The sequence below is a fragment of the Zosterops lateralis genome (assembly GCF_965231275.1).
Source record: "Zosterops lateralis genome assembly, chromosome: 9".
Taxonomy (NCBI): domain Eukaryota; kingdom Metazoa; phylum Chordata; class Aves; order Passeriformes; family Zosteropidae; genus Zosterops; species Zosterops lateralis.
This window is the reverse complement of record NC_139769.1, coordinates 17,657,914-17,670,815: the sequence shown is the minus strand read 5'-3', so window position 1 is coordinate 17,670,815 and position 12,902 is coordinate 17,657,914. Positions and strand designations below refer to the sequence as shown.

Genomic DNA, 12,902 nt, shown 5'->3' with positions numbered 1-12,902 from the left:
TATTTATAATATGCTGACAACAGCGGCTCTTTATCCCCAGAGCCTTCAGACAACTGTCCAGCCTAGGCCCTGGCACACATAGTATTACAAGACAATGCAATATAATTATACTATCAAATACAAAAGTTCTTCCAAAATACACAACAAAAATTTGTAGTTTAAGTTACATTCCTGGCCCCAGTGATGTCCTACATAGAATTTCAGCATTCAAAATTCCAGCCACCTGAGCAACAGTGGGACTCAGACCTCATACACCCATCTTCACCCTCTTTAAAATAAATACGATACAGCATGAAATCTCAAGATACCATAAAAGCCAGTTGTTTCAGAATTTAACCCCCCCAAACTGTTCTTTCATGATGCACTTATAGGTACATAAACTTCTATCATATTAAGAAAGAACACTTCACAAAATAAGAAACTGTGTTCCTTTCCTTTATTATGAAGTACCAATACCTTGCATACAACATGCAATTTATTGCTTATTGACATTATTGCATATATCAAAGGGAAAAAAAATCAGCCAGTATCGTTTTATGCAAGCTCCTAAATTGTTCAAACAAAATGCAGAAATGCTTTACAGTATCACTGAAATGCTAACAAATAATTCAGATTCTTTCTTATAATAAAAAGTAAATTTAAACCCATAATACTTAAAAATTCACCTTACTATGATGGATTACTTTTATCACCAATCTTCAGAATTGTTATATTGCATTTTTTAAGTCCTTGTGCCTTGATAAGGATTGCTACTACAATCAGGTCACATTACTAGTTGAATTTAATACTGTGATCCTGACATTTTGTGACAGTATTAGAATTTACTGCAAACCAGATTGTCAAGATTTACCAGAAATCAGTCTAGGAGAATCTATTGGTTTTGTCCTTACTCTGCACATAAGTTAGATAAACTCATCAAGTTTCTTCTTAGACAGAAGAATATACAAACATTTTTGAATTACTGGCTCCATTACATATGCCTAACTTGTAACTCATTTGTTCCAAACAGCTTTTCTAATTTGATTTTAGAACAGGTTAGCTGTGCTTATTCTACATAAATAGGTATCTGCCAATATCAAAGAAAACACTGTTTGGTAAATGCATGCTAGAAACAAATCCAGGACATTTGGATGTGTGCATATTAAGTGTGCAAATTATATAGCTGAGCTCATGATTAGCCCTTTTCTTTCCTTCCCCCTATGATTTGATGGATTTTTCTCCTGAAACTGGAATAGGATTACTATAAACAAAACCACATTGCATTCAAAATTTTGTATTCTGTACTACAGCTTAGTATTCATATTTAAATGTTGCTTTCAAACCTAGCAAATTTTTAAAAATACCAAAATTTAAAAACTTAGAAGACAATTTGCATGCAACATGTTCCATTTGGGTGCAGATTCTCATATACTTAAATATTTATAGGCTCATAAAAGCATGTCCTGTCCACAAGACAAGCACAATATTTGACATCCCACACATAGATTAAAAATAAAGATACAATACAGAATATTTTATTTGCTTTTATATTTTCAATTTCAGTAAGTAGGAAGTTATAAATAGCACACTGAATCATTATGTGGTTGATACCAAGCCATGCTGATGATCACTTCATACTTCACTCTCTTAAAGACACTTCTTTTACTTACAACTAGGTTTAAAATGTTTGTACTTCCTATTAAACAGATGCCCTCTCAGTGCAGGACATCACACACTGAAACTGTTCTCTGAAGAAATTTTGCCAAAATATTTCTTATACCAAACAATACAATTTATTCTTCATAGCTACCTTCCATTCTTTACTGAGCTATAAAGTGCTTGGTTATTATAAATAGAACAAGACTTTCAAAGGAGGTAGCTAGTAGGAATTTTTAATGGGTAAGAAACCTCACCAAGTGTTACCATCTAAAAGTATGACTTGATGCTTTAACCCAGATCTCTAAACAACCCAGACAGCACATATTTCATCTTCTCTGCCATAAAAACAACTTCCAAGTTGCTTTCAGAAAATCCTAAGAACTTCACCTGTCTAACACAGATTTTATCCAGGTTTGGATGAATGTTAGAAGTTCATAAATATTATCACTATTTCCATCTGACTGCCATGCATCAGGATATCAGCAATGAAGTACTGTTCTTTTTCTGCCTGTATTCAATAGACGGAGAAATTTGACCAGGAACAAACTTTCCCTCGTGGAGCTCCTTGTAGCCAGATAATGCTGCTGTACAGCAGGCTATTAAAAATATGAAAGGGGCTTGCAATACTTTTCAAAGTCTTCTACACTTCCACTTTTTCATCTGGAAATTCTAGTCCCTTTCTATTTGTTTTATTGATGGCTTTCAGCAGCAGCCAACACTGTACCAAACCCTAAGCTGGAGTAATTGTCAAGCAGCCCTTTATTTTCCTCTGAATGGCTCAGTGGAAGCATCACAAAACAAATTTTCAAACTTCTCTATTAAATGGTCTTTTACAGAAAGCTTGTACATACATATGCTTAAACACACACAAGACCATGAGAAAAAGTCCTCTTCATACAGTAATCAACAACTGGTATTCCATTTTATACAGCTTAAAAATTTTAAAGAATAAAATTTCATTTTCCATTGCGAACAGACACAAACACCTAAACCTTTATGTGACGCATCCATGTGCTGTTGTCCCCACCACAGCAGCAGGAAGACATCTGGATCTCTATGTGTGTACTCAAAGTCTCCTCCTCCTGTCCTCTTTAAACCTGCCTGAATACATTTGCTCACTTGTGTAAGCTTTTACCCTTAGGTTGTTACTTCTGCAATATGAGCAATCTTCTCCCACAATATTTTAAGTAAAGATGGAAGTCATTCTCTTCCAAAAACTGTAACTAATTTAACTTTTAATAAATTTTAGTACAAAATTTGGAATTGTCAAGAATTTATATATGAAGTCAGCTCTCCTCATTTTCCTGTGCATATATTTCATTTTTCAATGGATTATGTTTTTTAAGCAATTAAGTTATTAAATTATGGTGCTCACTCAAGATAGTGTGTATTTATAGAGGTAGAGTAGGCTTCAGAGATGTAATTCTTGCCACTGAAGAATTCACACAGATAACCCATACAGCATCCCTGTTGTGTGAGACTCTCTCCTGAAATCCACTGAAACACTCTGAAAAATTGAATATTTGAAGTGTACTTCCTCTCTGCAGGTACTGATTCCACAAATCAGTTACAGAACATCTGACCTACCATTCCCCCATAGAGTTCTGAAAGTTGTATTTACTCAACTTTTGATGAAAAATTAAAACCATAAAAAATGGAAACTTGCATTTCTGCTTACAGCCTAACTGGTACAAACAGTCTCTCCCATGATCAGCAAGCTAATTTTATGTCACCTGGTACTGAAGAATGGAAAAGAAAAGAAAAACATGCTATTTTATACAAGAGTCACTCCTTCCATTTGATATGCTCACAGAAAAGAGCAGGTGACATGCCAAGAGTCTGCTTGTACAATGCATCTGTTAAAAATAGAAGTTTTAAGCCATTAATAAGATATTACATTCAAAAGCATTTTTATGCTAATTATCATGCATTTACTTTTTTGCATAAAAAAGCAAAGACACAAGCTTACAACATTAAATTTTATCAATATTTTACCACATTTTTAAAATTAATAAAGTGCAATTAAAAATGGGTGCCACAGCTATCTAATTTGCTGTATTATAAGCTTTTAATGGCAGGTAAAAAGTGCCCTATATACACTACTGTATTTAGTACATCACAACTTTGCTGCCTGTTTACTAAAGTTTTTACTGAAACCACAGCTGTTAATAGGTTTTTTTTTTTTACTAAGAATTTTTTTCTGATGCATCAGGACATAATTGTAATAACTTTTTAAAAAAAATTATAAAATTTAAAGCTAATGCATTGCAAAATAAATTTTTAATTACATTAATTTTGTGCAGCAGTCCAAAATATTAGCTGCTCTAAAAGAATTATCCTACTGCCCTTCAAGCCTGGATTGTTGGCCAAAGTGTAGTATGCAGAGTTTTGGATTGTTTTTTGTTTCTAAATCTAGTTTTAATGTCAATGTTATTATACCTTGACTTACTTTTTTCCCCCCATCAAACACAAGTCTATCTAAAAGTGGAAGAAGTAGACCATTTCAATGAATATTTTGTTCTCCACTGAGAACAAAATATTTAAAACTGAAATATTAACATTAATGTAAGAAATCAGAGATTTCAGAAATGTTCATAAATTATCACCCTAAAAGTTGCTCAATATCATCTTCTCAATTTTTTCATTGTACTTCCCTAAAAATAAAAGCAGACTTCTATTTTTAAGCATACATCTCCAAAATGTTTGAATGGACTTAATTTTAGAAAGGAACAAGCTTTTACAAAACTATTAATCACAGGGATCTAGGGATTTAAAAAACAAAGAGTATTTCATATACACCTTTAAATCATAAAGGTAATAGAAACACAGCCTTTTTACAATTTTGCATTAGGTACACTGAAATCACATTTCAAAAATACCAGGTTCTGCAAATTAGCATAAAAGAAAGTCTATTGCATTGAGCAAAGCAGCTCACAGGATTGACTCTCAAAGACTCTGGATTTACTGGTACCCAAATGAGGCACTGTGCTCACTCAGATCATACAGCTTGACAGATTAATTGTGAACGCTCCCAAGGCAGAAACTGATCTTTTGTCTGTAGGCTTGTGAAGTATTAACAGCCACGGGACCCAAAAAACACAAGTACTAACAATCCTTGCTATCTCTCTTAACAAGGCAGGATTGGGAAACTTTTAGAAAAAAGCCTGCCAAGCTGAGCAATGGAACTAGGCTTTCAAAAGGGCATTTTACACAAGTCCAAACAATACTCCCTGACAGCATTTTAACTGGGGAACTAAACTCATTGCAGCTGCCTTAGTTAAAAGGCATTTCAGCCTGTGCAGTCCTCTTGGGTCTTACATGCAATTTCTGGAAGAGGGGAATGGCAGAGTCCCTCACCAGGGAGGACAGCACGGGGCACTCACACCTCTGACTATGGAGGGGAGAGCTCATGTCACCCAGCTTTGTCAGAGGGAACAGGACTAATCATCCACTATGGGCTAAATATGCTATCTTTCAGTTTAGAAATTAATTGCTTTAACAGATTGTTACAATAATTGGGATGTACACTGATGTTTCAGTGAAGATGGACACTTTTAGCACACCTATATCAAGGAAAAAAAATAGAAGTTCATCAGTCACAATTCTGGTTAAAAGAAAACAAAACAAATTTACACATAAATATAGCTCTCAAAATAATTTTAAATAAAACATAACTCAGAATTTTCTCAAATTGTATTATAGATGAGATTTAGGACTATTTCTAGATGGTGAGATTCCTCTCTGATGACCTCCAAGCCTTCAAGTTCACAAAGTAACTGAGTATCTATTGACAAATGTGTGGTTTAAAACAAGAACAACAACGAAAAAATTGTGTCTATGGAGGTCAACTGTTCCTTCTATGGAATTACCATACAGCTTTAGAGGAGTTTGGCACAGTTAATTCAAGAGTGTTCTTAGTCACACCTCAGATTTCTGACTTGATTAACAAGGAAAATGTGACAAAAACTCTCCACACTTTGTATCAAATGTCATAAAAGAAAAAAGTATTAGTTAAAGTTACACATCTCGTATACAGAAGATATAAATATCTTTGCAATTAAACTTTGAATCCAAACAGCCAATGGTTAAAAATACTCTGAGAAAAACTGCAGCACTTCTCAAAGGTAGTAGCAGCAAAGGAAAAAGCACTTCAGTAAGAACTATGCCATTTCCACATATCATCTACCATATTAACTTATAAAAAAAGCTCCATGGGGAAATTAGAAGATGTACTATTGCATGTAACCTAGCACAGGAAATGGGACTCCTTCTCATCAAAGTGAGAATTTTAACAGCTTTTAAGATATCATGTGGTCTTATAATACAGCATTTTAGATAAAATTATTTCATAAATTTCCCAAAATGGTTTGCATTCATATAAGGCAGAACAAAAAGCAGTAAAAGACTTCATAGAATCAAAGCCAAATTTTTAGCTTTTCTTGCAAAAATTAAAAAGTTGTCAAGAATGAAATCTTGATTGTTATTCCTAGAAGAAAACATAGAAACGTGCCTGGAAAATTGCACCATATCAGGAGTTTGGGGAATTTTTCATTTTCTAAAAAAACAGATATGTCAGTATTCACTGGATTTATAAAACATTTTAATCAGAGAAACCTGAGAGAAACACTTTGAACACACTGGTGGACAATAAGCAAGTAACCAGTTTGCTCCTTTCTAATTTCTGATGCTTGCAACTGCTTAGAACAGGCATGTGGAACTCATCTGTGTGAGCTTTTGCTTTTATTCCCCTCTGGACAGGATCCGCAAAGCGTGGCCCTGGGCGTGCAGGCAGTGTGGCTAGGGAAAGAGTAAGGTCAGTACAGAGGTAATACCTTGTTTCCATAAGAGGAGCATTCCATGGCAGAAATGTGCACTGTTTCAGTGAACCCAAATTATTTTCATAGCAGAAATTTCATTTTATGTATGATTTTTAGGCAGATTTTCCATTTCTGTGAGTTTTCGCTTCCTCCCGTCCAATAAGACAAATGACCTTGTAGCATCCTTTTGCAATTTTGACCATCCACATCACGTTCATAATATCCAAGACAACACTTGAAATAATCCAGGCGCTCTGGGCTGCAAATCCTAATCTCTGGAAACCTTCTGTTCCAAACGAAGAAAGTACATGGCTGTAATATACAGGCATGACGGCAATCCTCACCACGAAGAACACAACTGTCATCAGCACACCGTTGATGATGTTGGCTATTGAAGATTTGGGATATCCCAGTACTTCAAAAAACCACCTGCAAAAGAAGTGTTCACAAATACCAGGCAGACTTGAAGTCATCTCATTAAAAAATATTTTACTTCATGTTTATTTTTAATTCATTGTGTATTAGTTGCTTCTAATTGCTTTATAATTTCTAAATTGTTGCACTTTGTCTGGGCTTAGTTACAAATCCTTCTGCTTGGCTGCCCTTTTTCCCCACCACTTAAGCAGTCTATGATATCCAGTATATTGCAGAATAACACATAGAAAATCCTGATATGAATTGTGAACCAGTTTACAACCCATGTGCATTTCAGTGTAATATACAATAATAAAACTATCTTTTAAAATCATGAAGACATATTTATTACTTGCTATTATAGTTTATACCAACAGCAGCTAAAATTCTTTGTCTCACTGAAAGCAACTATAAAATTAAATTTGGATTTGGTACTCCAGACAGAGCTCTCATTTCTTGTAATCGGAATTTTTAGACTGCTTCTGTTCAGCCCAAAACCAGAACATTTTCAGAACCAGACACTGTGAACTCTTGATTATCCAATGAAAAAGATAAATCTAAAAACTGCCTCTCCATCGACTTCTGGGTCATAAATGGTCTTTAAAGATTAATTCTTGCATATTTAGTCCTAGATATAGTAGACAGGCATAACTTATCTACTGCCTAGCACAGAGAACCTGAGGGTTGAAAAAGGAACAACAAATTCCTCTAACCCTTTGTCATTCACACTTAAACCAGAATAAACAAGTAAAATTTGTGCAGCAATTGCAAGCAGGACCAGAGCAAAATAACTTAAATCACTGTATTCATAATGGGGGATGGGAAAGAGAATGAAACAATCAGTTCTCCTCCAATAAGAAATAAGGCTAAAATCATTTAACAAAAAACAGTTCTAAACCCGGTTTTAAGAGTAGTTTTTAATTTAATTACCTACAGATTACAACCTAGGTAATTATGAATACACTAAAAAGATTTTCCAGACATCCAGCTCTAGCAGACATATTCTAGAAATTCATTAAGCATGCAACTAGGACAATTAAAGTCCAGGCACTCAAAGTGGCAGTCCAGCCCAGAAGCAGGATGCCTCACCACAGAAAAACTTACTGACATAATGAAGAGAAAGATCTGATATGTTTGGTTAGATTAACAATCAAAGCCTTTACTTTCAATGATATATACAATGCAAAATCAAAAAGTAATATGAAAAATGGTTTTCAAACATACTAAATACAACATAGGACTACAACATGCCAGTATAGATAACTGGACGTCTGTTTAGCATATTCCCTTTCCCAGCAAATTAAAAAAAAAAAAAAAAAAGAAAAGTCTGTAAATAACAGCTACCATTACAACTTTACCCACTACAGTTCAGAATTAATTACATAAATGCTGATAACTAACATTAAAAGATCTAAATGCTTGGCATGGAGACAACCTCCAATTAGAGATCCCTAACAACAAAGACAGGAAATACACAGACAGTTCTAAGATTAGAATATCTTTTTATATTTTAATAAGAGCTCTTTTGGTCGACTAAGAATGCAAACAAGAAACATAACGAAAGTCGTTATCATTACCCACTACTTACTCTCTTAAGGCTCTGATTCACTTCAAATTTAATGGAAATAAAAAATCATGCACTAATGAGATGACATCACTTAGTGCAAGGGACTTTATCTCCTGCAGCAATTTCTGCTTTTCTGAGAGAGTGCTAAATGTCAGTAGTCAAAGACCCATAATCTCACCATAGGCATTTTAAAAGTATAACACAAATTACTTTTAATAGCCAGATGTACCACAATTCTTTCTAATGTCACAGTCTGAAAGGTAAGCATCAGTGTAGGAACCCACCTGAACCCAAGATGACATCCTATCTTGGTAGAAGCTGAGACAACAGCCATTCACTAGAACATGAATATCAATATAAAGAGTTTCTTCTTCATTAAGTTTGAAGAAGTGTTTATTTAGTCTTAAGTTTCTCTGTGCACACAGAGCACAGGCTACAGCAGACTGGTATCTCCTACACAACTGCACTGGGCCAGTGGAGAGCAGCCTCTGGAGAACTCCATTATTCCACCCTGTCCTCCTGCAAGTTCAAGTTTACCAAGCTGATGTTCAAAAGGGACCACAGCAGAGTCTTTTTTTATCGGTAAGAGCTCTGAGGAATGCTACAGTGTCATAAAACACTTCAGAGATTACAGTCACAATGCAGTAATGGGCAATAGCCTGTCTGCAGGAGGAATAGTTTCTGTTTGTCTTACCTTTTTTCTACCAGACATCTGGAAAACAGATACCACATGTATAGAAGCAGTAAAGTGGAAATACACCCCAAAAAGCATGGTTAAGAAAAGGGCATCTGATACACTGAAAGTTCTCATCCTACCTTGCAAAAAATTGGAGGAAGAGGAGAAGGCTGCAGCCCTGCTCTGTACCAAAGCCCCTTACCTGAGGTGAAGTCTTTCCAGGCAAATCCCTACCCCCAGCTATGTCCTGGTGGCTACAGAGTAATGAGAGAGGCCACCCTCCCCACAGCACCATAAAACTCCAATGACAGCTTTCCCCCTGCTGCAGTATGTGGCATCATCAGCCTCCTTTTCTGATACAGCAGCAAATCAGGTAAAAACATTTGAACCAGCAGCCAGGGCAGGCTCTGACTCTGAGCTCTGCAGGAGAAGCTTTTGCCCCTTTCTTCTCTAATCACAGGTGTGAGGATTAACCATTTCACATATACTTAAGTGCCCAAAATAACTTGCAGAACTATTTTTTAAAGCAAACAAAGAACATACATTTATATTATTCTAGATATTCATATGCATATATTAGTATTGATTTGCGTGTGTGGAATATTGAAAATAAACTTCAAATTATACAGGGCAAGCCAATTCCATTCTAGGATTCTGATGACAATATTATCTTGCTTCTTTTCCTCATCCATGAGACCAAGAAAAAACACCCATATTGAAGATAGTTTTATTATAACAATTAAATGAATATACAAAAGTTAATAAAGAATATTTTATTTGTGAAATTTTTTGTTTGGTATTTTAATAAAAAGCTGGCATTTCATACAAAGCCTGGTGTAATCTAAAAAGGAACTTGGGGATGAATATATTAGTTACACTGTTGCAGCTATAGCAGCAAAAGGTTTTCATAGCAAAAAAGACTTTCATATCGTAATCCTTAGTTGAATATATGCAAACTCCCTCTCAGCAGACATTTGACAACTATAAAAAGACTTCCTAAGTGACATAAATAGTAACGCAGATTAAATTCTAAAAGAACTATGGAAAACCTCCCTAACCACTTACCGCTGATTGACAAAAGGAGTGGAGAACTCTGCGAGGAGACGGAAGTTTCCAAAATAAGCCAGCAGACCTTTGCTCTGGTTAGCAAAACAAAACAGACATGATGCAAAAATCAACAAGGTAGATGTGAAATTGTCATTTAAGTCTTTAAGTATACACAGAATGATATATCATCTCAACTTCTTAAATCAAACTGAGTTTGCCAGTTGTGGCCACCTTTCTTGCACTTTCAAAGCAAATTTTATCACAAAAGCTGCAATTGTCCTTCAGGTATTTCCAATCAGTAGCTTCTTACTTCAAGTAAATCTTAAATAAGACCTACAGTTAAATGCCCATGAAAAGCTAACTAGAGAAGACATTCACAGTAGTCATAGATTACTAATTATCATGATAGCTTTACTGTCTGAAAGAATTATAAATATTTTTTGATTTTTCAACGTTTAAACAAGCCCAAACAGAAACACTGTATGCTGAAGAAAAAGCATCCCTGCATTTTTTAGGAACACATTTTGCCAAAGCGCAGCCGAAGTCAGAGCTCTCACTGGACAGCAGGGAAGGGCACACAGAGCCCTTTCCTCCCTCCTGCAGAGGGCAGGGGCAGCCCTGGCCAGGCACGGCTCCTCCACGGGCACATCCCCTGCAGCCGAGCTTCTTCCCCCAGTGACACAGCACGGCCTTTGATCCGCCTTACCAATTGCTTGTGCTGGAAACAGTATCCACTCACACAATTGCCGGGAAAGCAGCAGTTTGAGGATGTAGAGATAAAAAGATTGGGGTTTTCTAATCTCCTTAAGTTCCCTCAACAACCTTTGGAGTGTGTGTCATGATTCCTCTTTCCCACACCAAGCAAGCAAATACCAATACTTCAAGCTTTTCATGTCAGTTTGCACTACACTAAACAGAAAATCTGTGTTTTTAACCGAATTCTTTCCTATCCTCAAAAGGCAATTTGGAAACAACATACTTAGGGGTAACTTTCTCTGAAGACAACAGACAGAGCAACACACTGACATCCACAGGCAGAGCTATAGACACATAGTAATAAATGCTTTTAAAGAACTTCACACTAATATTATGCTTTCTGTTTCCTCCAGAAACAACTAATGAATTTTCTGCATGGGGGATTAGCCTTGGTAGTGGTATTTTCATTTATCTAATATTCAGCTCTAATTTGCTTTCATCCATGATAATATTAGAAATTTAATTATCTTCAACCAGAAACAGAGTATTTACTAGTCAGTGCACTTCAGCCCCTTTAAGCCTTTACATGGGAAATCTGACAGTAATCTGTCATCTCAACACTTTTAATATTATAAGCCTGGGATTCACACAGCGGGCAGGGAAAATATCATTAAGGTTGGAAAAGACCTTCAAGATCGAGTCCAGTCATTAACTGTGCTCTGTGTTCACCACTAAACCAGATCCCCAATGCCACATCCACACGCCTTTCAAACTTCCAGGGCTGGTGATTCCACCACTTCCCTGAACACTTGTCTGACCGCCCTTTCAGTGTAGAAATTCTTCCTATCCAAACTAAAACTCCTCTGGCACAACTTGTGGCCATTTCCCCTTATCCTGTCACTTGTTACCTGGGAGACAGAAGCAGAACATAACTGCTTGAAACCATTTCCTTCTAACATTCCAACTAAATATTCAAGCTTGTGGTTTTATTTAAAACTCTGTTCTATAATCATATGAAAAGCCCTTCTGCCAAAATCTCTTTACAGCAAAAACTGAGAAAAGTTTTTAAGTTCAACAAAGTTACACATTTTTGTTGGAGTGTAACATTGAAAAGATGTGCACTTACCACAAATAACTGATAAAAAAATCAAAAATAATGATTCAAAGTGGAAGTGTGCCTTTCATCAACCAGTGAAATTTTTTTTCAACATTAAGCAAGTGAGGTCTACAAAAGCTGTTTCTTTAATCTCATCTGCTTATGTTAGAAGAAAATGCAGCACTTACCAGTACAAAATAATAAGCATACAGAGCTGCCAAGTGATGTATTACAAAAAATTTGTCACCAATTGCACTCCAGTAGTAAATAATAAGCAATAGATCTACAAGAGAAGAGAAATAACTATAAAGAACTATTTATTATACAATCATTGACCTCAGAATAGTTTCTCTAAGTTTTAGAGATATACCAAGATATGGCATCAGTAGAAACCCTCTGAATTAATGATCTCTGAAGAGAACATCTTTATCCTAAAGACTTTACTTCAGTCAAAGCATTAGGCAGTAATTCTCCAGAAAACAATATTCTCCCAACAATTCCCATAACTGATTACTTTCCACATCAATGGAAATACAGACGCAATAACTTTAGCCAAAGTATTTTGGAAGGAAAAGGTGGATCCTGGATTTCATAGTAACTTCACAATTATGACCCCAAAAATCTGTAACAAATTACTTTTTTTAAAAAAGGAAGGTCTCCAGGGGGCATAGCAAACATACAAATACATGAAACAAATGCAGGGATTTATTTTGGAGAACTTCTAAATGAAGAAGTAAAGTATATTAGCGAATTTGGAACTTTTTACCAAAAATATTTTCTAAGAGGCATTTGGAATAAGAAGCATATTTGCTTTATTAAATCCCAATTTTCTAATTACTGCAAAAGTGACATAGCAGACCCAAATTAGTGTTAAAAAAAAAGCATTAACATAAAATAAACCAAAAAAACCAACAACAACAACAATAAATCTTTCTTCTCCTATGATGATCT

At 35.4% G+C, this 12,902-nt stretch overlaps 1 protein-coding gene across 4 annotated transcripts in view; it reads right to left on the bottom strand.

The window, feature by feature from the left end:
• Positions 1-2,230: 2,230 nt before the first annotated feature.
• The window catches only part of LOC310912784 (TLC domain-containing protein 4-B-like), a 29,788-nt gene continuing 19,116 nt past the window's right edge, over positions 2,231-12,902 (bottom strand). For all 4 annotated transcript variants that reach the window (XM_083867601.1, XM_083867599.1, XM_083867602.1 and 1 more), the window contains exons 5-7: positions 12,140-12,234; positions 10,178-10,251; positions 2,231-6,884 (exon numbers count right to left, since the gene is read on the bottom strand). In XM_083867601.1, the coding sequence (XP_083723727.1) occupies positions 6,569-6,884; positions 10,178-10,251; positions 12,140-12,234 (485 nt within the window). In that variant the 3' untranslated portion in view covers positions 2,231-6,568. The remainder of the gene's footprint in view (positions 6,885-10,177; positions 10,252-12,139; positions 12,235-12,902) is intronic.